We start from the raw sequence: 26,428 nt of genomic DNA, 5'->3' as shown, positions 1-26,428 counted from the left end.
TCAATCGACAATGAATTGAATTAACCCCTCCATTAAAAGTAACACCAGTCTATAAAACGATAATAAAACGATAATCGACTAATATTTGAATCAAGCCCGGGATAAAGTTTTGATTCTGCCGGTTCAGACTGGTCGAAAGATTGTTTGAATGAACTGGAACCGATTTTCCCAAATAGGGCCTATGTATTTCGATTTAAATAGAAAGAAATTCTGTAAATTCGACCGCCGATCACACAACTATATCTGTCGAGGATTTCCGATTTCAAAATCAAATCAAATGTGGGTTTGAAACGAACACCAAATCAAACGAAATCTACCAATCAAATCAATTACAGGCTCAAGCCCTATTTTAAGATCAAAAAGTATCGATACTGTACCCACTGCTGAAACACTGCTGTGAGCTCATTTTCAAATATTTGACTCGAAGTCAAATTCAAAACCTTCTCTACCAGGGGAAATTGAAAATGAGTTATCCCCTCTCCACTGGTTCAAATATAATACGGTACTAGTCAATGAAATCAAACCCTGAATAACAATGAGGATACTGAAGAATTGATTGATAAACCTTGAAACACATTCCCTAGAGGGGTTGATTAAGTGCTGATTCTAAAAGAAAATAATAGCCCACAATTGCGAATATACATTTACCGGACACCTGCAAGTCATTGTATTTCAGTATATGAACTCAAATTTTGGATAAAGAGAGCTCCAACAATTGACTCATAAAATCTATAGTGACTATGTTTATGCGTCGGCCCTGCTATCACCTGTTCAAATAATAACGTATTTCAGCATTTTTTTTTCGTTTCTAAATTATTCTACTGGGCACGTTGAATGAGCGGCCAATCCTTTCACGGGTTTCGAGTGATAAAAAACCTAATCATAGTCGCGCAAATATCTTTCCACACGAATCTACGATGTGTATGCGTATTTGTATTTATTCCGCTTGACAGGCCTTTTAAAAAAGTCAACCGCGCATTAAAATGCCTGGACGGGATTTGACTGACTTTCTCGTTCAATTTGAATAAAGCTCGTCGTTGTATGAAATGTTTGCGTCTGGCTGTTCAGCATATTTCGTTTTGAATTGAATTTCGGAATTTCAACTCGCGTGAACTCCTTCCTGTTTGCGTGCAGCGTGCTATTGTTGAATATATATATATATATGCTGTATTTCATTAAATCATGGACTCAAAAACGTTTAGATTCCATGGATAAATTTGTATCTACTGGCTAAACATATTCGCTGCCAGTGGTTAGTACATGATCCCTTTGTACCTGACTGACTGTCTATAAGCAAATTTATTTAAAGTGTTCCAATATAAAATGCCCTTTGATTAAGACCCGTGCAAATGTAATGCAAATGAAAATAAAAATTGGTGCGTTATTAATCATATTTTGACCTAAAAATGAGTTTGATTACCTTCATAATCATAATGCTAATAAATAAACTTTCACAAAGAAAGAAAAAAACTTGAATGATTAACTGAATATATGTATGACATAGATTAGAGTTGTTGACTGACCTGTGTTTTAAGCCGCATGAATGACAGATATATGGGTCCGGGTATTCGACCAGTTTGCGTATAAATCATGATTTGTGCTAAAACTGTCCCGATTGCCTGAATATGGAAATGGACAAATAAACTCCAGATTGAATTTGTTCGGATAAGATACGATATAAGTGAAATTCCACAATAATCAATAAGATGATTTAAAAGCTTTTTGATGGCAACGTTGATGGCACAACGTTGCTGCTGTTTCGTAATGGCCATCATTCCATCGTTCCACCCGATGAGACATCCTCCCTCGGCAGGGAATCAAACATGATGGCATCGCTAGAATCAGCTACATAAAACCCTGCCACACTAGACCGGGTGCGCAGGTACATGCGCAGGTTTACTGCATGAAGACTTGCGGCACCAATCAGATTGCCTGTTGTGTAATCACTATAAATTGATGAATTATTGATAAATCCTGCGGTATCCTCAGATTGCTATGACGGGTGACAAATCGGTCGACCCCATTCCCTTGAAATCCAGTTACTTCTGGTTTCATCACGTCTGAGAGGGTCAACCTAAATGGCTTTTGGAAATACTTGAAAAATTGTGGTATCAATTAACTTAGGAATTTTTATCCTTCAATTACTATAATTTCATTGTTCAAAGATTTAAATCTCAAGTCTCGAATGAGATCATACTAAATAGTTGGTTACTCTGTTTTATTTAGTTTTACTTTCTTTTTCATAATCAAAGTGTATCTTTAATTTTTTTTCAGCTATGCTGGACTTCAGTGCGTCACGTTGAACGGACATGCGAAAGGAGTCGACTACAGGCCCGGCAAAAAGTTCGTCGGCACGCCGTACAATCACAGCTGGAACGCCGTACACATCGAAGGATCGTGGCAACTCGTCGACGCCCACTGGGCAACGCGTTACCTGTCGTCGGAGAAAAACCTCCCAGAGAACCTCGTCTACGAGTACGACGATTTCTACTTCCTGATGGAGCCGCAACAGGCCATCTACAGCCACTTCCCCGAAGATCCGAAGTGGCAGCTTCTCCGACAGCCAGTCAGCCTGGCGCAGTTCGAAGACCTTCCGTTGGCGAAGTCGCAGTTCTTCAAGTGCTTCATGGACTTCTTTGAGAACAACCACGGCGTAGTGAAGACGAAAGACGGCCGCCTGCAGATGACGTTGTGCTTCTGGAAGCCGGGCACGTTCACGTACAAGTTGGCGTTCTGCGACTCGTTGGACGAAGAGTACAAAGGCGTCGACATGAAACAGTACATCGTGCAAGAAACATACGGCAACAAGCTGAATTTCTACATTCGCTGCCCGGTGAAGAGCGAGTACTACTTGACGATCTACGCCCAACACGTACCCGACAAGCTGTCGATCGAAACGACATTCAGAGCTGCCGCCGAGTACAAGATCGTCGCTGACAAAGGCTGCGAAAACGCGCAACCGTATCCGAAATGCTCCGACACGAACTGGGGTCCCGGCGCGCCCGTACAGCAATACGGCCTCGTGCCGACCGTTCGCGAAGGAGTCGTGCACGCACCGAATGGCGCCGCCGAGGTCGGCTTCTTCAAGCACCACAATCCGGATGTGCAGCTTCTCGGCAAGCTGCGCAAGCCGGGAATGAGCGAGAGCGAGCTCGACAAGTGCGTCAAGGAAACCGAAAAAGACAACACGGTGTCGTTTTCGGTCGAGTTGCCGAATCGTGGCGAATACGGCCTGGAGATTTACGCCAACGAGCCGAAAGACGGAACGACGTACACGCACATGTGCCAGTACATGATCAACTACCCGGAGAAACCTTCCGACAAAAAGCCATTCAAAGATCACTACGACTTGACACCGCTGCACACGAAGGGACCAAAGGATTCTGTCTCGTTGAAACCGTATGGTGAATACCAACCGGGAACCAACTCGGTAAGAAGCTTTATATATATATCATTTTGGGTGATGAAATTAATCTGCTTCATCAGAAAATTCGGGTTAGATATAAGGCCCAGTTGCACAATCAAGACCCGCCTCTGACCATCTTGGTCAACAAATCAAGAACAGTCTTAGAGTTAAAACCATTTTGGGACATAAATTACAACTGAGCAACCGAGCCCATTTTTACATACCGGTACATTGACCAGGGTTCTTAGCATGCTTTTAAAAGTACTTGATTAATGGATTCATTTTCATTGGCCCTTTGCATACTTATGAACACTTTGTGTAAGTCATTGCGTTGTACTGAGAATGTCTTTAGATATCAAATGGATTGGTTTATTTTATGATATGACCACCTGGATCCAGTTCCACAGTTTTGAGCCAGAGTTAACTCTGAGTTAAAATTAGTTCATTTTCAAAGTTTTAACTCAGAGTCAAATCTTAACTCACGACTGTGGAACTGGGTCCAGTAAGCCAGTTTTCTGGTAATTTCAATGTCGGCTCAGGAAAGGTTTCATCAGCGAAGTGCTTTGAGCTATGAGCTATGTTTATGTTAAGGTGGACCGAGTCCCATACTTAATTCTCACCTTCAATGATCAATTGAATTAGTATTTGCTATAGACTATAGAAAATGCTTTGAAGTTACGCGTTAGTATGGGACATTATCAAATGATTGTGTTTATACAATGAGATTGATATGCAACTCGTACACATGCGTCATTGCTTCTACATTCTGTTTCGTTTTAGCTCACTAGTTCGAAATTAGATCCACCCAAGAAAGCAGCTCCACCTGTTGCACCAAAACCGAAACGCACATCAGCCGGATTGTATCCCGTATCCGAAGAGCTTCCAGGACCGCCACCAGAGTTCTTGCAGCCGAAACACGCGCAGGACAGCAGCCAGAGATACTTACCACGCAAAGAAGACCCGACCTCGTACCCGTGTTTGGCGGCGCAAGCCGCATCCGGGCGTATCCCGTACGGAGATCAGAGATCACCACCGGGTGGCAAGGGCCAGGAACGAGGCGAAGGTCAGCAGTATCGGGGTCCCGGCGCGACCGACGAATTCGGTCGACCCTACGCAGCGGGTGCCGCTCCATACGGATCAACCGAGCGAGGTCCCGGACAACAATACGCAGGCAGTCCCGGTGCGACCGACGAATTCGGTCGGCCCTACGCCGCGGGCGCTGCCCCGTACGGAACAACAGAACGAGGTCCCGGACAACGATATGCAGGCAGTCCCGGCGCTACTGATGAATTCGGTCGGCCGTACGGTTCGACGGAACGAGGCCCCGGTGAGCAATACGCTGGAGCGCCCGGAGCAACGGATAAATATGGGCAACCTTACGCCGCGGGAGCTGCTCCGTACGGCACGACAGAAAGAGGCCCGGGGCAACAATACAGCGATAGACCAGAAGCTACAGATGAATTCGGGCGCCCGTACGCGGCGGGTGCTGTACCGTACGGTTCTACGGAACGAGGCCCCGGACAGCAATACAAAGGTGGACCGGGTGCTACGGATGAATACGGCCAACCGGCAACCGATAGATACGGTAACGTCATCGGAGGACCGGGAGGTCGCGATGAATATAACCGACGACCGGGATCAGGCGCTGGCAGTCCCGGATATGGTGGTGAAGATGATATCAGGCCAACAGTCAGCATTGGACAGGTATGTTCTTTTGTTAAATATCCGATCGGTGGCATTTCTGTTTATTTTCAATTCATTGAGAAGATGCTATGTATAAGTATCTCGATGTGTTCAGATATTCTCTTGTAAGATGATGACTCGATAATTTTTCATCAGATGGCATAGCTGTTATACCTAGTTCACTATATTTCCACCAGATGCCCTCCCTGACAGTGTAGCTCATTACGTTTCACTACTCATCCGACCTGTCTTGAAAAACTGAATTTGGTTTTCTAGTCTTAGTTTTAGTCTTGTTTTATGATAGGTTTTGATAGGTATGACTTTCTTGTTAGATTTTTTTCGTGGCTCTAATATTTTATAGAGTCTTACCGGTAGTCGGGTCCAAGAAGTGATTTTATGGCTTGCCCGAGTCAGTAACCTTTATCCCTGACCTGTATCCCTGTAACCCTAAAACCTCCTTGAGGAAGCATTTGTTGCAATAACAGTATACCGTTAATCAGAGATTTAAAAAAAGGAATTTTAGAACAAGATTTTGAGCTCTTATTGAAATTTTGAGCTCTTTGAAAGAGTTAGTCAGTAAATATGGTAGTACATGAATCATTGATTGATCATGGTTCACTGGGGCTGGTTCACTGCGAGTACTAATGCGTAATCAGTCCTTGCGAGCATTTAGCAATCGATATCATCCCATTTTAGCTGGTCTCAGTTATTTTGGATGCACACACAATATGTATATTACATATTCTAGCTTTACATCTAATGGAATAATTCCCATACGGTTAAGAGAATAGACCGACAGAAGTGAGTCATTAATCTATTTTAATCCATTGTATATAATGTGCGTATGTTTTACCCCGCCCCCTGGGAATCGACCATCAAAGGGCTACAAGTGATGCATCCAAAATACATCTTTTGAGAGTGTCTAGAGTAGTTACAACGATGGCACTACTGTATGGTAGCGAGATAAAATGTCTTGCACAGAGGGTCCTCTAGCAAAAAAGGGGTTTTGGTTTTGTCCATCGATGAAAGCAATAAATGAGATATTTGTTGAGATACAAGACGGTAAGATACCATGATGGTTGATCTGAAATCTTAATTTGATATGGGCTTACTATTCCATTAGGTTGATTTCAATTTTTGATGGGTTTCGTCGTCAGACGAACCCATCTATGGCATCGTCGTCATGTCTGTCTGTCCGTCTGTGGATGTTTCTTTATGACACGATTTAAGCTGTTTGTGTGGACCGACAATTCTGTAATTTCACACAGGTATTCTCTACTTGATGTAGATGGTGCAGCTTGGTTTATATTTGATTCCGATGGTTATAAGTGCTCTAATTTGGTTAAAAGATAATTAACGTTACTCGCTAGTTCAAGCCGCTGTATAGCGCGTTGCTACGACGACGCTCGATCAACATACTGGTACTCGCTGTGTAATACTGAACACGTATATACCTGTAGATATTGATCGTACTAGCACCGGTTTTAGATAGCGCGCGCGCGCTGATCGGTCTTAACACTTCTCAGAACTGCTGTGCTAAATGCTGAGAGGCCGAATCTATGCGCAATCATTTATTGGGCTCGTCACATTTGATAGTGAATGGATAAATAACCGGTGTCATTGACGGTCGCTACTCCCCATCAGTATAACTCATCAGTATAAGAAATAATTCTTTCGAGTTTTTTTTTTCAATCCCCGAAGTTGTTGTTACTATGTTGACCTCGCCGTTTTATAAGCTTACCGATGATTCTTCTAGTATTTTCAGGGTCACAAGACATGACGAAGTTGTAAAGTTTTGTACAAATTTCACGAAACAAACAATTATTTAGGCGGCACCTGATCTATTGATTAATTATCATAAATAATCTTTATTTCATTAAAAATTTGTTTTATTCAAACACTACTTTCATCGCACATAGCGTGATCGGTAGGCCCTACTATTCTACTGTAGGCCATGGACTCTTTCATGTGGTAGGCCTATTACAAATGATACAATCCGCGTGTCCGTGAATAAGTGACACGTGGTGGGGCGGGTTGTGAGGAGCATCGAAACTAATCCGTCACAAATAATAGATAGAAAACAATACCTTAAGAGGTTAACTTTTATTAACATCATTACCAAATCAAAACCTGCACATCCTATCATAAATAGAAATTCTTAGAATTTATTTCAAAGAATAATAAATTACGTCTAAATATTGGGATTCGAACTCGTAGCATCGATTCAGGTGCCTTTCCCAAAGCGGGTATCCCGAGGGGAAAACCCATTACTATTTATATCGAGAATCGCCTTTTTGACAGCGAGTTCGGTGAATGAAACAGAAACAATTACACAGAAACCCATCATGGAAAGTTTCTTTCTGGTTGGGATATGTCCACGGAATTTGTTTTTTAATTGAGCGAGCGGTGAGGGCGAATGGTTAGAGCGATCGACTGTGGGAAGCCAGGTCGTGGGTTTGAACCCCCGTGCATTATCTTAGTGTCCTCGGGCAAGACGCTTATCCTCATTGCCTCTCTACCCAGGAGTAAAATGGGTACCTGGCCTGATAGATGATACCTGAGTGCCTAGCAGCTGCTAGGATGTTACTTCTCCCCAGGGAGAGATTACTGATACATGGAATAGAGTTAAAGGCTGGGGCTAATAATACCAAATTTGGAGCGCATTTTGAACTGACTCTAGTTTGGATACCTGCGCTTATACAAATGACAATTACCATTATCAACATTTTTAATTTGTTACCCTCAAGAAGGAATTTGTAACGCTCAATGTTTATTTGAATACAAAACTATCTACTTGGCAATATACTACACCAGTAGATGGCATATCTGCGTATGAAGGTGGGTTATCCGTAGCTGATAGAGGATTTAGATTTCTTACAGATCGTTAGATGGCACCGGCTATTAGAAAAAAAAATTTTAGATATCGTTATAAGATAAACGAAAATTTTTGCAATATTTACGAATTCTTCGGTGGAGGCGTCTTGGATGGCCGACGATACATAGATATCTCGAGCGGTTCTTATCGTGCTAGTGAAAACCACATAGGTAAATAAAAAATCGTAAATATTTCGTTTGGATTATAACCGAATAAACCAGGGCTGACGAACAGACGTCTCATTAGAGGCGGTGCGTTCGTTGCTTCGAAATCTATTTCAGTGGAAATTATTTAATCTCGAAAAAAATCTCTTAAAGCTATATATATTCGTGGAAAAAAAACTATCCAGATTAAGTAAACAATTTAACCCTTCTTGTATGTCAAGTGAGTCGCTATTACCAAATTTGGGGGTGTATTTTTTTTGCCCAACGAGTACATGCAACCGAGCGGTTTTAGTCGGATTTTGTCATTTATATTTCGGGTCTGTTGCTAATCATCGGTGTAAGATTTTTCAAACACCTACCTAGCCCCCACTAATTTTGGCGCGACAATTTCGACTGAAATAGATCGAAATCGTAATCAGATTTTTTCAAACATTATCGCCCGAAATCTAGTTTTCTTTTTGTCGGTTTAAAGTTATTTATTTGGTCCGTCATTTGCTGGGCGCGATGAAAACTTATTATCAAAACTGGGGGAATACGTACGCGTGTGCGGCTTTGTACGTAGGTCTGTAATTAAAGTAGATAGTATTTGAACCAATAAGAATTATCGGCTGTGAAATATATAAGTGAGCTCAGGTACTCGTGAGATTTTATCGGCATTCACCCCCAGACGGCTTGAGCAGGCAGACAGGCAGGCAGCAGCTGTAGTATCGAAGTGTATTTGTCTGCGGTCAGCGAGCGGTTAAGAATCTTCTGGGGAACTTTCTGTTTTTGTTTCGCGGTCATTTGTTTTTCGTGTGTGGGTTGACTAGAGAAAAAAATGTCGTCCGGATATATACGCATAACTAGTAGTCGATCGACAGCTGTAAGTATTGATTAAATGTCTGTTATTGATTTATCGATAGTTGAATATTAATTGATTGGTTTTGTATATGAATATATATATATAAGTATATATATCATTGGCAGTACCCAAAATATGCATAATTTTCTTCTGAAAACGTTTTAGGCATTCATTTGATCAGGAAATTTGACGTGACCGTCTTAAAATCCAGTTTAAACACTCTTGTCAAAACATAGTCCTAGTCGAATATGTATGTAAGCATGCTTGGATATCAGAAGTACGTCAAACAAAAGATCTGTTCAGTTGAAGGTGTAAATATGACTGCATTGATTAATCCCTGGATCAAATAGATTATTCAGAAAATTATTTAGATTCTTTCAAATTAAAAAAATAATTCGAGGCCGATTTTTCTGACCTTTTTCACAAATTTGAACTTGTACGGAATGTCTTTCTGAACTGCGCTGTATTTTGATTGATGCCTTCGTCACGAGTTAAGTCTTAATAAACCCTGAAGCTTTTAATTATATATATTATAAATAAATATCTGTTGACGCAACAGATATTTATGCATAAGCGTTAATAAGGCTACTTGGTACAATCAGATTTATACGCGTGCAAGGTCGCTGAGCAAACTAATCGGCTGTCCTCACCGAAGGTCATCGATGAAATTTGAAATATCAGATGAATCTTAACGTCTCAGAAAATGAATTTATTGTTATTGTTGATATTACAATTCCTACAGCTTTCATTTCATTGGGCTCAGTAGCCACTTGATTTCATAGTAGCTGCAACTGGTCGCTGCTATACAGGGTGTCTCAAAAAATGTGTTACCGTAGCTTAAAGATAAATTATTCATTAACTATGATTTTAATGAGCACTGAACTACAAATTCCGATCCTGAAACACACAGCTGCTATCTGTTCCTGATTTTCTGTATTAGTTAACGAGAAATACCGATTAGATTTATTTGATAATACAGGAATTTGAAAGATGTTACTGAAGGTCTTACTGTTGATTGCTGATTACTTTGAACAATGTCTTTCATATTTCAATGAAATGTTACTGAAAAGAATTCAATTTGTTACTGATAGCACATTTTAGAGGTTGGCAGCCCTGGAATCTGCCATAATCTGCTAAAAAAATGTTATATTCGCTGTTTATGCTTTGTAGATCTTAATTTTATCACGCCGAACACTTTTGAAATAGCTTACGACTTCGACTTCTGATATCTAAGATTAAGAACGTTTTGTTTGCCGTACAGGAATTCAATATTATTGAGCTCGTGGCAGTTGGCAAACGAGATCGTGGTGTTTGAACTATGCGCGCAGAATGTTGATATTTGTGCTCGGTAACCCCGGTGGAACGAATGCTGCCTTTATGAACACATTCGGTCAAAATCATGAAAATCTTTAGTCATAATCACGATCATCTTAGGAGAAGGAAATTAAGTGAAGTACGATGAACAGTACTGCAAAATTGAAAATATTCTCGTGACTAGCACGGCCAGGACAGGACAGCACAGCAGAATGACTGAAATAACTCATAGAAATTGAAACCCTTCGGTCTAGTGTTAATGCATTTATCTCATTGAATAGGTAGGGTGAGGAGGGTGTAGTAGTATTGATAAGCCTGATGATGTGCAAATCTAGAGGGATAAATAGTAGCCGTACTATTGAATTCCCATAAGATGGAGAGGATTCCCTTACAGACGGTTCATGGTATAACAACGAGTAAAAATAGTTTTGAGGTTAAATTTTACCGACATGAAACCGTCAATCGGTTCATGATGTTTATATCTGTTCCTAGTCCGATGAATCCGTATTAAATGTGACAAATTACAAACGAAGTTGTTGTTTCCGTCATTCACTAAAACATTGCACCAAAAAAATATTCATCGTATTCGACTAAAAATGGAGTTGTTTTCAACTGCTCTATTTGAGACTTTTGTTCAAGATATTTATGCGATGGATACATATGTGACTTGCTCGAATACGCGATGCAGTGCTGTGCGGAATTTTAACGAGGTTTGAACGCTGTATGTGGCATGTTCATAAGTCAGTCTGAATAATGTAAAACCTTGTTTAGCGTTAGATCTATGCTGTCTACTTCATTTTAAGCAACTACGAACGTTGCGAACGTTTTCGCTTTTTACACACAAAAAAGATTTAAACAAGATTGGCATTTAAGGGTAGCAATGATAGGCCCAGTTACAAAGTCTCTTGCTGATCGACAACAAAGTTCTATGGTACACTTTCGAAGCAATCGGGCCCGCCGAGAAGTAGCGGATTGTGACTGCCGTCGTTGCAAAACTTTTGAATCTGCTCTTCACTCGCTACTTTACAAAGCAATTATCAGCCACGATATAACATAGTATCGCCTTATGTCGAGGAATAGCAGTCTCAAACAATAATGTGAGTGGCCCCACCTTTTAAAACATCTCACTAGCCACATAGACAGCTTACCTGGTACCGAATGTGCAGTGTGAAAAAGATTTGAAGAATTCCAAAAAAAGTCGTTTTTCAAATAATTTCTCTCCGCGGCGTATGCCACTCTTCGGTTACAGGTAGGTGGGCGTAACATAAACGAGTCTGAAGTACTTTTAAGTTCGGTCGGAGATCTGATTAACAGGTGAGGTGTCGGCGTATCTATCCGGCGTCTATTCTCTAGTATATTGTGCGTTCGGGATCGCTCGTTGCTGTATCTGCGCTGTTATGCTGTATTATACTGATTGATTGGTTTCGAGTAGTTTTGTGTTGGAAGAAGAACATTTTCGGAAAAATACGTTTAAAACCCAACAATTCGCGCATAACATTCGAAGCTTATTTTCCCCGGACTATCTTCAACGTTGTAAACACAATCGATAGTCTATATTCGTTTAATATTTCTCCGACAAATTCGAAATACTATCAAGCCCTTAATAACCCTAACGCTTACCCCAGGAGGAATTGAGAGTACGAGTGATAATTTACCAGTCACCTAGATATTTCAAGTAGTAGAGTAGTCGGCCGGCGAGCGATAGGTCAGTGGTTCGAGTCCTGGTCTCGGTGGTTGACAGATTTTTGCTCGGTATGCTTATTACGGGGAACAGATTCCCTACTCTGGTACTTACACTAATTCTCTAAACATTTTAATTAGTAATAAGCTTCCCGCTGGTGGGTGCGTTAAATAGGTGTGTAATTAATGGACAAGAGCCCCAAACCTCTATCTCTGATCCTAACCCAACCCTAGCGAGCTTTGCCTTCGTAATGATCATTCCATTATGATTGCTGAGAATGAGAGATGCAGTGCTACCAAGCCCGCTAAGCCTTCATCTGTTACTGATCTCCTCCGATCGGCATTCCCGAGCATTTTTTGGTCAAAGTTTCTTTTGCGGAACCAGTTGACTTGATTGTTCCTCTTCACTAGAATTTTCAAGTCACATTTCAGCGAGACTTCATGGGTAAAAAATGAAAAACAATGCACAATATAGTTAGTGGTTGCACCTGTGTTCTAGTGCCTGGTCGAGGGAAATAAGTCGGTGTAATGATTACATATAGGGCAGACTTCATTGTCTAATAATACGGGGTAATTGCAATAATAAATGATCAAGGTTGGTTTTTTGGCCTGCGAATGTTGCGTCAAGAAGATAAATCTAAATCCATTTTATGCGTAAGAATCGCATAGGTAAAGTTAGTACATGTCTAGAGCCGCGATCACACGAACGTTTTCGGCCCAGGCCAAATTTGGCCAGGAACAGCTGTTCTCGCAGGTGCCAAATGGGTCTATGCCTGTTTGGCCCGACCAAAAACGTCCATAGCGGACCCGTGCCACGTGACATATGTTTGCGGTTAAATTGCAACTGGTTCCGGAAATGGCTCACTTTGCTTTGTTTGAGCATTGTTTAGTATCAAGTGATTGGTTGGCCTGTGAGCACCATTTCTTATTAGACACAGGCCAAATTTAGCTCCGGCTTGAACCACCCCAATCGCGTGCGAAGCCCTGCCGATGGAGGATGTCCAATACGAGGCATTGAAACATTTTCCTGAACTGTATTCCAGCATTTGCTGAGGATAGGCCTACATTCGATTGATTCGTTTGTGTGATAATGCAGAACCTTGGTTTCTAACAGTTCTGCTTCAATCCGTCTGTAGGCCTGAAGATTTTCTAATAGTTCAACAACCTCGTTAATGCTTCAGAGGCTATTATTTGGTTTAGGGTAGACTACCCGATGCACACCTGTATAGTAGACATGAAGCAATTTTCTAGCCACATGTTCGCCATGTTTCAGTAAAATTCCTGCAAACAATGCAACAACCGAACCCGGATCCTATTTCAATTTAATGCCGCTTATGGCCGTTATTTGAATCAGAAATGATTTTTTTTTCTAAGAGTTGAGTTACTGACTGACTTCATTTCTACCTTATGTCTGTAAGTTACACTTTTAAACATCAGGACCAAGTCTCCCCGAAGTAGCTGATTTTTTTACAAGGTTCCATCGATCGGATATGGGAACTAGAATTAACTATACACGTTGAGAATGAAATGTATTTCCCAACCGGGTTCGAGAGACATTGTGGGTGAGGAGAATTTAACTTTGAAATTTGCTGCAGCTGATTTTCACTGATCTCAACAATATACGGTTCAATCTTCAACAATATACGGTTCAATCTAACTCGGAACTGTAGATCTAAAACTGTGTGCGTGTATTCAACTAAGGAATAAGTACATGATATTTGAGTAAAGAGATGAAGTTACCGGTAGACTAAACTAAGGCTTGAACTTAGTTTAGTTTGCGAACTTCATAAGACCACAACTCTAATTCTGTATGTTTTTGTAGACATGAATTGAGCAGCATATCGACATTATCCATAAAACTATTAAAAATAATAATTTCAGAATGATTTATTGGCTCTTGGGCTTCTCATACTGTCAGTCTGTCAACAGTTATATGTATGTGTGTCTTTCAGCTTCTTAGCTTCGTTAATAGTTGGTCAATCTTGATGAAACTTAGGTATAATGTTAGTTAGTACATGGATCTACGTTGCGCATTGCAAAGAATAGCCCAGTGCACCACCTAGCAGTAGATCTTCGTACAAAAAAACTGTTTTCAGCGATATGACCTGACCTCATAACTGTCGAGCACAGGGTCGAAATTCAAAAAGTTGTCAAAACATAGCCCTTGCCCCTAGATGATGCAACTTATCCGAAATGCATTGCAAACTAACGCATGGTAATTTCGTAGTTCGAGAAAACCATTGTCGCCTATGGCTTGTTCTTTAAAAGAAATCAGACTGGTTGGTTTCTTGTTCATTCTCGATAAAGCAATAGCTGCTCTTTTTCGACACGCCAACGGAAAATCATATTTAGCTCGTCTTTTACGAAGCTCTCGAGAGTGTAGGGAATGCTAATATCCTTGAACACAGAAAATTTGTGTTTATCAAGAGAAACAGTGAAAAGAATTAGTTATGCTTACGATAACTTATCCATTAATCAGATGTAAATATGTACCAAGAATATATATATATATATATATATATATATATATATATATATATATATATATATATATATATATATATATATATATATATCGGCCACTTTCTGTAAGCATGAGAAAGCTATGCACTGCGATTAGCTACGGAGGTAGCCTAATTATTTATCGGAATTATTCTTACTAATTAACTTTTTTTTCGACCAGCCGAGAGAAGTATTTTAGGGCAGCGGCGAACAGGGCAATTTGCGTCGGATGTTTCGGCTTCGAGGACGCGTTGTTTTAATCGAGCTTATTTTCGTAACCCTAATGACGGCCGGTTACCCGATTTCTTATCGAGGCAAGTCAGCGCCGAGAGCTGCTGCTGCTGCTGCAACGGTACTGCTAGACTGTATGGGTGTTGGCTGTTGTGCGCGCATCTTGACGTCTGGGATGATAAGACAATAGCGTCGGTATGGGGAATAAGTGCAACCGATTTTGCGGCTACGAGTTGTGCCCGTCGGGTCCCGACCGGACCGACGACGACGGCCGGACGGATGGGGATCACGATAACGACGAAGATAAACGACAACGAAGACGGCGCGAGGAGGATGTAAAGAAGAAGAAAAGTGACGGCGATGATGATAACGAGAGTGGTAAGGGTCGACGAGGACGCGGCCTATTCGGCAAGGGGCGTAGTAAGGACGAGCGCGATAAAAAACAACCCACTACTAGTAAACATAAACAAGATAATAAAGAAGGATTCATAGAGCCGGAGGTATGGTAGTAGCTTGTTGCACTAAAAACCCTGCCATCACTTATAATAATAACAACAGAACGCGTAATGTATTCACTTCCCCTCTCCTCCCCGAAAAAAATTCTCCTTTTTTGCGGTTTCGAATGTTGAAAAAATAAAACCAGGTTTTTGTTCGACCCGGTGATGCCGCTTACTTCGAAAAATGGATTGATATGTAATCATTGGTAGGTATTGGAGTTTTCAATGTACCGACCAGTTTCTCTAGTTCTAGTTTCTCTATATGGCTCATCATAAGTTCGTGAAAAGCGATAAGCATGGTACCTCGGCTAATGAATGAATATAGAAGTGGATTTTGAGAGCTGCTGGCTATATTTTGTCACTCATTTTTCCCCGTAGATGCCGATTTGATGCTATGTTATGGAAGAAACCAATTTTGGGCGAATTTGATTGATTCGTGCCCTGTTGACAAAAGTACACCAGTTTTGAATCACAGGTCGCTTAGATTTTTACTTTCAGCAGAACTTTGAACGTGATCAGAAAAATGCTTCTAGGCTATGTGGGATATAATCAGATCGGTTATGAGCTCCTGGAGTATTAGATTTGTGCCGAAACGTGGAAGGTACTGAGGGTCTATCCATTGATTGATGAGTATGAAATTTCAATTCATCACTCCATAGGTTGTTATCCCGATAGACTTACGATCGCACCGGAATGTCGAAATGATATTTAATCTCGGTTTGGATCTGGCGTATGTTGTATCATGTGACGAGACAATTTTCAACGAAGCAGACCTTGAAGGAGGACGTTCTCGTTCGTATACTATTACATGTACTACGTTTCAAGTGGAAACGAATTAAAATAAAAATCGATCTAATTCGCGAAGATCGAGCAATCGAGGAAAATATCGGCCAGTTTTAAGTGCACTCTGCGTATGTCGTTTGACGCGAAACTAAATACCGGTAATGGGCCCACATTTTTTGATAAGCGAGTTACGTAGGTTTTAACAAAAATACATAGAGAGGATATGTATTTTTGTCCTTATATGTCCTTATGTATTTTTGGTTTTAATCATAATCGTAAAATTCTCTTGCGCCCGATTATGTTTTCACCTCAATTTGATTATTGTAGGTCGAGAGTTTGTCGTTTTATCATGCTATTGCTGTTTGAATAATGTTTGCGTGCATAATTCTTACGGTGAGTGTAATGCTGACCTTTGAAAACATGTAACCAACTATCTGCAGGTTTTCATGCAAATAGATATTTCATATAACTGTCAATAATTTCACCTGATTTTGAGTTTAATTTGATTTTCTGTTCCTATCAGTAAGCAATTGTTGGCAGGACATTCGTTTGGTCCTAGCAGTAACGTCATAACACTGACTTTGACAACAGTTGAAAATACTACAGCTGAAAATCAAGTAATATTAAAGTAAGATTTAAGTTCAGTTTTCGATCGGAATTAGAAACCAGCCCGTGTGGCTTGCATTTCACCTTTGATACCGAAGAGAATGGTACACGCAACATGTACACGACTCAGCTCAGCTCCTACCAAGATACCACTGTAAAGCGGCATATTGTTGTAACCAAGTAATGTGTATAGTAAAAAGTTGCTTCGGTTTTACACGTGTATTCACCTGTATGGGAAAAGTAACATTGTTTCAGGCGTATTCACCCTCGGAGAATACCGTTACCTCATAAAACCTGCGAAGTGTGAAAATATATGCGAATGATACGTTTGCTACAATCGAATTTATTTGTTGAGAATTTTGCGAATTTTTTCCCTACTGGGAAGGTTTGTTTTCGAGTGGCAATTTCAGTATGAATCGAGTTCTTACTATCGGTGTCAGGGGGTGCTTTTCGGCGTGTTATTTGCTCATCGTTAAACACTTGTTCTGTAGGGGTTATGTTTACTTAACGACACCACTCTACGTGACATATGAACATTTACGACAATGCGGAAAAAATATTCGGATTTATTATCAGTACATGTATTTATATATATATACGCCTGTAACTGTGGCCCTTGTCATAAAAAGGTTATCGAATGGAGGTCATTTAACTATTAGGCTCTGTGGAAAGAATATTCGGATTTATTATCAGAACATTACATGCATGTGCCTGTGACGTAAAAGGTTATTGGAAGGAAGTCCTTTTACTATTCAGCTCTTACTCTTCGGAATGAACTACCTCATAGCATAAGAGAGTCTCCATCTGTCTCGGCCTTCAAATTCACATTGAAAATTTGTCTTTTTATATACACCTTTGGCGATTAAATTTTAAACTTTCTCCTTTCATAAAGTAGTTTTAGAATGTAAAGCGCGGTGGTTAAGATTTCATAACCGCGCTATATAAAATATATTATCATTATTATATCGAAAATAGCCTGTTTATCGTTTATCTGAGCGACTTCAACTACTACTTAACTAAGTAGAGCATAGAAATTATCCGCGCGTTTGAACTGATTAAAAGCGATCGATGAGAATTCCTTTCGCGTGACTTCGGGTCGTCGATTATTAGTGGCACTTTAGAACGGTGCTTTTCTTTTCCTGCATTGAATTCTTTCGTTATCGATACGTATTAGATGAAGAGAATACTCCCGGTAGTGTCTAGATATTTCTGGCTGGAAACTTCGCAAAAGTATCGATACGTATTTAGATGAAAAGGCTTGCTTTCAGCAAACACCCTTAAACCTTCCTTTTGACAAAATTAGGTAGGATCAAACCCCTTACTACTGTCAAATGCCTATAATGATCAGTCTCGAAAGCTTCCAGTGATGAGTTCATTTTCAGGATTTTATTTTCGCTGGATTGATTATATGATGAACTCTATCTTTGAGTCAAAATAAATCGTTTTCGAAAGCTTAACCAAAGCGAATACACAGAGTTTGCGAAAATTTGTTTGCTACTGTACCGTAGGGGTGGCTCTGACAATACCCAAATTGTTTTCATAGGGAGAAAGGGGGTGAACTTGGTTTTTGACATCAACTCAAAATGTTGGGAAAGCTTTGGATTAACCAACCCCCCTCCCCCCGCAAAGTTCCCTTTGTGTTATTCCATAGTGATGGGGCTGGAGATACCATAGATTTTAAACATATACATGTATATGAGATTATCAAAACCAGCGCCCGAATATGTTCAGAATGCATGAATATGAGTTGAATTTTTCAATCTTTACCGGGGTGGGAGGACCTGCGAAAAAAACCTGGAGCAACCCTTTATAATTTAGACTAGGGCTACTCTTGCGTGTACGTTATAGCCATGTGGAAAATTTTGTGGTAGTAACTGTTCCAACTACCGGACTCGGCAAAGAGTGACATACGATAATGTAATATGACATTGTTCTATCATAACAAAAGGTTGTTATGGAGATGTGGGTGAAGTGTCCACAGTCTAAAAAACGGAAAGCATCGACGAATCAAGTATCGTTCAAAGCAAAAATCAAGTGTTCCACATCTGCCATTTTTTTCGATCAAACGCTTAACTGTATGTATTGTTCATGTCTTTGTAGCATGCTGCGGCGATTGAGCTCGACAACAAGCCCAGCCGGGCCGATTGGGACACGCAGATGAGCGAGGAGCAGCCGGCGCCTGCCAGTTTCCAGCCAGTTCGCATCGAGACGAAAACGAAGGCCCCGAAACCGGCGCCGGCGCCCGCCGAGCAACCGGCTCACATCGAGAACGTTCAACGATTCGAGAAGGTCGATAACCACGCCATCGAGGTAAGTACGAACTTAAAGCCCGAGGTCGAATCCGGACTCTTATCGCGAGTCGACCCGGAATCGACCTGTTGCGTCAACCCACCCTCTAATAATCGATGCACTATCACAAAGTTTTCTGCAGTTGTTAGTTTGACTCGGAGTTATATAATTGAAAATGAACTGATTTCAACTCGAAGAGTTAACTAAACTAACAACCGTGGAACAATACCCTGGATCCAGTTCAACAGTTGCGAGTTACGATTTGATTGAAAATTAACTAATTTTAACTCGAAGTTAACTCTAACTTTCAACTGTGGAATTGGACCCGGGCTTCACCTAAAACATTGAAGAAAATCACCTTACAAATGAAAATAACCATTATGTCCCCACTACCAAAAAATGTTAATCTAACTGTCAAACCCTCTTCAGATCACTTTTCCAAGGTTCAATCTATTTTGGATTTTCCATTGTAATTGTGAATATATTTCACCGATATATGCACCGCATTAAACACGGCATTTCATTACCAGGGAGTCGACGTTCAATCTAATTTGGATTTTCCATTGCAATTGTGAAATTGTTTCGCCAAAATAAGCACTCGCATTTAACAAGGCATTTCGTTATAAATGTCCTTTGAAAGAATAGCCGATTAGCGGCTTGTTTTTATTTTCATGTACGAAGATACTTCTGGCCACTTGATACGCCTATCTACACATTTGATCAATGATTTAGCGACGATACAAGCAGTAAATTGGCGAGAAATACCCATAAAACTCAACTTACACGATCTATTGTGGTGTGGGTACATGCGGTTTTACAGCCAACATCCGTACTTACTTTCTCTATACGTCGGAATAAATCATTGGTATTTTTAAATCAACAAAATCGCGTATATACCGGCATATCTTTGCCTGCTTGGAGTTGATTAAACCATTGATCAGCAGTTTTCATGAAGACACCGAAGGCTAGTGATGATAGGGAACAGGGTGGTGATTCGTAGGAAGATTTTCTTATCAATCAAGATAAACAGGAACGTGTATCGTCACCTTGTTCATATTGAATGAACCTAGTATTTGTTGCAACACCTTTAAATGCATGGCCATTAAATTAAATTTAGATGATTCCATTTTCTGCTTAAAGATAACAATGAAATTAAAAGTATAGATGCCAAGTTAACTTCGATAGGTTTAGATAGATATGAACTTTCAATAAATTTAGTTTAGCTAGCATGCCTGTACTTAAAAATTTATACTATTCAAAATCTTGAACCCTATGAATAAGAACGTTCACTTCTGTACTTATATGAATCCGGTTTATAGGCAAGCGTCCGGATGAACTTATGATCCTGATCATGTTTTTCGCTCTTCGTAGGTGTCCAAACTCGAACACAAGAACTTCAACGATCTTGTTTGGAACTTGATCTACAAGAGACAAATCGACAATGAACTCGACAAGGCGAGGTTAGTATCGGGAGCGAGCATTGGCCGAATGCGCAGCCTTTTTGACTGTATTACTGGAGAAAAATATTCTAGAAATAGCGTGTTTTGAACATTTGAAATGCCGGTATCCAATGCAAAAAATTCATAATATAAACAGGGCTGAAAACTGACTATTTACTACATCGCGTAGGAGATCTGGAAAACTATAAGTTTTGAGTGTTTACTGGAAAACAGAAGTTTTCAAACATTCCATTCTGAAAAGCTATCAGTCATTCTTCTCGTGGTGCATAAACCTTTTTCTGACATAAAGCTCTGATATCCTGAGCATGCACATCATATTGGTGGCAGAGGGGGATCCATTTTGAAAGACTTGTCACATTCCAAAAGGGCACTTCGATGTCCAAACAGGCAATATTAGGTTCACCAATCATCTTAATTGACATGCGATCACACGTGCAAATTTTGCCCGTGCCAAATTTGGCCCGGAACAACTGTTCACACGGGTGCCAAATGGGCCCCGAGCCTGTTTGGCGTCGGACCAGGCCCGAGCCTAATTTTAGCACCAGACAAATGATAGCGTTTGAATTGCAACTAGCACCGGGAAATGATCCACTTCGCTTTGTTTGAGCATTGTTTAAAGTTTTACTGGTAAAATCACTGAGTACAGACACTATATGTAATAAACAATAGACAAGTTTTTATACAAAAGAATTCTATTTTAAATCAATGAGCATTGTTTAGTATCGAGTGAGTGGTTTGCGTGTGAACGTGTTCTCTAATTAGGCACGGGCCAAATTTGGCCCGGGCCAAATCGTCTCCGTGTGATCGCGGCTAAAATGTGTCATGAAACTGGGCTCTGAACCTCAATAAAACCAGGGAGGTGGGAGTCCCACCTCCCTGATAAAACCCAGGTGTGAGAATCTCTGTGTAGCCGCCGAAATGCTGGATCATGATTTCATTCATCTAATCTGCTGGAAGTAGCACTACCGATGAGTGTTTGTTATGATGAGTATTCATGATTTCAGCGGGAATGTTTTGGTTCGATGATAGCGCAGCAACCTGCTATGATCAGATCAACTGTAAATCGATTGAAAAGTGCACGTTCCCTCGATTTTGTTCTGAAATAAACGAATCGAGTAACATAAGTTCAAACACTACGATTGATTGGCTTATTTATTTATTAGCTTATTTATCTATTAGCTTATTTATTGATCGTAATTCTGATGCTATTTTCAGAGCGATTTTCTTATGGTTGTGTACGAAGGACTTGAACGAGATGTCATTCAACAACGTCGACAAAGATTCTCCCGAAGAAATCTTGATGGGTCTGAAGAGTGGCAAGACGACTTACGCGCAGATTTTCGAGATTCTTTGCAGGTTCGAGGACGTCTTTATATTACATCGAAAAATATCCTACTTCTTTCGAATCGCTCAAAAGCCGGTTTTAACCAACAATCTGAACCGACATAAGATAAAAAACTAAATGATAAAAAGTTTAAAAATCGAAAATCTATTCCATCGAGACACGACTTTTCACACTTGAGATCATTGTCAGGTGTGAATGCACATCTGTAAGACATTATAACCTTATTCGCCATTCTTCACGCGTGTTCAGAACCAGAACCTCATCTGGGACATGTCTGATTGAAAATGCACTAGAATACCAGGTATTATTAGATGAATGCTAGGTTTAGACGTTTCATCACCATACTTTCAAATAGCGATCCAATCAGTCAAGACTTGAATGAGTTATGGGTTCAGGCTGCCGATTGATACTCGCTTCCTCATGATATCGAATGGATATAGATGGGGGGGCTTGTATTTGGAGTTTCGTGGTGAACTATAGCTTAGATCATCCAGTATCCCTGGTCTATGTATATCAAAAGAAGTACCCGGGATACTGGATGAGCTAAGCTACAGTTCACTCTCAAACTTCAAATACCCCTGTGGGGGGTCTGTGAATAATTTTCTAGTACACTATGATTTGTAATCTAAGAGAATCCCACGCAAATATTTTATAACACAAGGTGAAGTCCGAAAGGTTTTCTTCAAGCTGAAACTTGACTAATTTGTTTGTTTTAATGCAAATCTTCCTCTGGATAATTTCTAAGACCTAGATTAGAGTATGTGTGTTGTCTGTACAATGCGATGTACAAACAATCCTTTCCAGAATGAAACCATATGTATTCTGATGATTGAGTTTTTGTTGATGTCGGAGATTTTGTTCTTGTCTTTACAGTTATGCTGCCCTTCACTGCGTGATCATCACCGGCTACGCAAAAGGTGCCGACTACAAACCAGGCATGAAGTTCAGCGGTCGTCAAGGTCAACACTCGTGGAACGCTGTGCTGATCAACGGTATCTGGCGTCTGGTCGACTGCCATTGGGCGGCGCGACGTTTGATCGGCAAACACGCCAACGTCGAGAACGTGCGCTACGAGCTCGACTTCTACTATTTCTGTCCGAATCCGGCCCAGTTGATCTACACTCACTTCCCCGAGGAAGCTGACTGGCAACTGTTGAAACGTCCGATATCGTTGGGTGAGTTCGAACAGCTCGCGCCGGTCAAGTCGGCGTTCTTCAAGTACGGCCTCGAACTGATCAGCCATCGCCAGGCGGTGATCGAGTGCAACGGCGAAACGAAGATCGTCATCAGCTTCCCGCCGCACCGCGAACGCGAGCTCGCGTTCACATTCAGCATCGCATTTGACGACGGCCAAGAAGAGCACAACGGCGTCAAGTTGAGCCGATACGGAATGCACGAAACAGTCGGAAACGACGCCGTCTTCCGTCTGCGCTTCCCAAAATCCGGTTCGTACAAGTTGCTGATCTACGCCAAAGAAGTCGATCCGGATAACAAGGATGCCGTATATGGCGCTGTTTGCGAATACAAAGTCGACGCCAAGCTGCCGTACGGCAAAGAATTCGAGCCATACCCACCTTGTCCGCAGACGAGCTGGGGTCCAGCCGAAGCAGCCAACCGATACGGCGTCGTTCCACTGCAGAGAAGCTCGACGATCGCGACCAGCGACGGAAAGATCGAGGTGAAATTCAAGATGTCGAAACAGCTGAGATTCATGGCGAAGTTGAAGAGCAACGAAAAAGACGAGAAAGAATTGGAGAAGTCGGTGATGCACCGCATCGTGAACGAACAGTTGGCGTTATTCACGCTGACTTTGCCTTCGAAGGGCGAATACGGTCTCGAGATCTACGCCAACGACCCGGATAAAGATGGCAACACGTTATTCCACATCTGGCAGTATTTGATCATCAGCGAAGCCGGTAGCGCCATCTGCGGCCTGCCCAACCTTCCGCCCGGTTATCTGGGACCGCAGCCGAAGTTCGCATCGTTGGGATTGTCGACGTCGAGCCACAACGACCCGTACATCACGACGAGCGCCGGCGAAATTCAGATCGACATGAGAACGACGCAACCGCTGCGAGTTACCACGCAGCTGCTGTACTCCAGCAAAGGCGACAACGACGATATGAGCCAGTACGTATTACAGCAGATGCAAGGAAATCTTCTGTCGTTCCTGTGCAAGTTCCCGAAGGCGGGCGCGTACAAGTTACAGCTGTTCGCCTTGCCGTACACCGACACAAGCGAAAGTTTGCCGGGAGTCTACAACTACGTCATCGATACGACCGGACAGGCATCGGACGACTGTCCGTACCCGAAGCAGTTCGCGCAGTGGAAGGAAGGCTGTTACCTGTTCACGCCGCAGGACGGTAAACTGAAAGAGGCGCACGGAAAAGAGTCGATTCCGTTCAAGATCCAGGTGCCGCAGGCGAGCGCGGTCGCGATCGTCATCGGCGAGGATTGGACCCAGCTGGAAGAACGAAGTCCCGGCATCTGGGAAGAAAATGTTCCAATGGCCAAACACTGGCGTGAACAGAACAAGGTGTCGCTGTGCGCGAATTACGGCGCCGCTAAGGCCAGCTACAGCACGCTGCTAGAATACACCATGTAAAATTTCATTCGAAAAGTAGCAATAATCTCACTCCAATTATTATAATTATTATTATCATTATTACGATTATTATTATAGCGATTGTAATCATGACTGGCTAGAAATTTTTTTTCCGCAAAGTTTTTTTGGCGACCGCCCTTTTAGAAACGTGCTCCATCGAGAACTCGATGCGGAAATTTAATCGCGTAAGTCGGATGAAAATAATAAAGCGATTACTATTGATGAATAAATATATATATATGTTTTAATATAATACATTTTGTGTTTCGTCTGCTATTTTTTTCGTGTAAAAATATCGAATTCTTTTGATATCAGTGGCGGATTCAGGGGGAACTCGTGAGACTTGTGTGCAAGTCCATCAAATTTTTGCCATTTTCTACTTTATCAGCAAAGATAATTGGTGCATTTCTGCGTGGTAGTAACCCAAACATTGCCTTTATGACCATCGAAGTTCCCTTTTGGGATGTGACAAGTCATTCAAATTTGCCTCTGGATCCGCCCCTCGATATATTATTACACTCTGGTGCTAATGTTAGAGTCTGCTTAGTTCAATTTTGTTCGCTTCGGAAGCATACTGGCGTATATTGTGAAATGTAGGGGTTTTTACGTTGTAATTTAATCGTTGATAGTTTACTAAATGATAGGTAACTGATTATAGTAATAAGCTGAAATCGTAGGGGATCTTCCAGATTTTTTAAGGCCGTTGCGAAATTTTATACATACACACTATTGTTGTCATCGAAGGAGTAAAATGTTATTTCGAATAAATCGTAGTGCGCGAACTGAAATCATCCGCTATGAAAGAGTTGGGACTCTGGTTTGAATGAACAAGGAATTGTTGGAAACTTTGGCTGAAAAAGTTCACGCTCTTTCGTTTTGTACGTTTGATGCTGAATTCAGGATAGTTGCGAAATATTGTTGAAAATATTCACGTGAATTGAAGAATGCATTTAAAAATGGATTACACCTGAAAAAACAGAATAATGTTTTTGTTTTGTATTTTGTAAGATCTCGAATTACGCAGTTTTAATGGGCATGCGTCTGTCTACCATGTGTGTGTTTATTTTTGCGATCAAGAACAACGGAATGGGACCAGTTTTACCACCAACCAACCAAACCATTCTAAGCCTGCCATGGAAGGCTAATTAATGTAACTTCTTTTTGAAGGGTCATTGATGATGTTAACCCAAAATTGATCAACGATCTTTGAAGTTATTGTTACTCTTGAAAAGTGTAAACAGGTAAATGCAAGCAATTGAAGATATTGGAAATGTACCTGAAAGTCGCTGAAGTGCTTGGAAAATAAATATCTTTCAATTTAGGTGGTCAGCGAAGTTATATCAGAGTGTGATTTGTAGATGCTGCAATCTAGAAACAGTAAAAAAAGAACTGAATATGTAAATGAATATTTCATGTCATAACAAAGTAACATCCAATGAAAGCTGCTTATATTATATATGAAAATTATATATATACTCCTTAAAGAATAATAATAACTGGTGAAGACAACAAATGTAATTGGGATTTTTGAACAATGTTGGCGAAGAAAATTATGTGAAACTTTTTATTTTTGTATGTTATTTTTTTTCTCCTTTGAAATCATTGAATCTGTATATTATTTACACATATCTGCCATTAACTGGCTCTGCTCTCCTAAAATCTTCGAATAAGCTTAGATAGATCGTAGATCTGCTCTCCTGAACTTTCATGTAGATGCAAAATTTATTACGAAATCAATGTGCTATATTATCATTATAAAGGTATAACTTTTGATAAACTGTTTGCTTGGGCATTGGTAATATATTTGAAATATTATGGGCTCACGATGATTTGGTCGAGAGATTGTCGATATTCAAGCAATTGCTGTAAACTCCTGTGTTATCGATATCGAGAAAGTATTAACTCTTCTGAATATATGATTCGAAAGTTTTTTTAAGTTGGAGAATATGCGCTGAAATTTCATACCCAAATGCCTTGGTCTAGACGGTTTAATTGTGTCCAGTTTCGGTCTATCACTTGGATTAATATAATTGATATATTTTGAATGATTACAAAATATAATGGCTTCAAGCTAAATAAAACTAATCAAGGTATAACAAAGTATTTTGTGTTTGTTTTTTTTTTTCGTTCTATTTTTGAATTAAGGA

General features: G+C 40.7%; 1 protein-coding gene across 1 annotated transcript in view; it reads left to right on the top strand.

Moving 5' to 3' along the window:
• Window positions 1-26,402, top strand: part of LOC141900114 (uncharacterized) — a 37,606-nt gene extending 11,204 nt beyond the window's left edge. Inside the window, exons 5-10 of the mRNA XM_074786854.1 lie at window positions 2,275-3,430; window positions 4,187-5,110; window positions 18,683-18,892; window positions 20,243-20,331; window positions 21,547-21,687; window positions 22,550-26,402. Coding sequence (XP_074642955.1) covers window positions 2,275-3,430; window positions 4,187-5,110; window positions 18,683-18,892; window positions 20,243-20,331; window positions 21,547-21,687; window positions 22,550-24,281 — 4,252 coding nt within the window. The 3' untranslated portion in view covers window positions 24,282-26,402. The remainder of the gene's footprint in view (window positions 1-2,274; window positions 3,431-4,186; window positions 5,111-18,682; window positions 18,893-20,242; window positions 20,332-21,546; window positions 21,688-22,549) is intronic.
• Window positions 26,403-26,428: the final 26 nt, after the last annotated feature.

Source organism: Tubulanus polymorphus, chromosome 2, assembly GCF_964204645.1.
Source record: "Tubulanus polymorphus chromosome 2, tnTubPoly1.2, whole genome shotgun sequence".
NCBI classification, from domain to species: Eukaryota; Metazoa; Nemertea; class Palaeonemertea; order Tubulaniformes; family Tubulanidae; genus Tubulanus; species Tubulanus polymorphus.
Note: the sequence above shows the minus strand (reverse complement) of the source record. Positions and strands in the feature narration are given on the sequence as shown.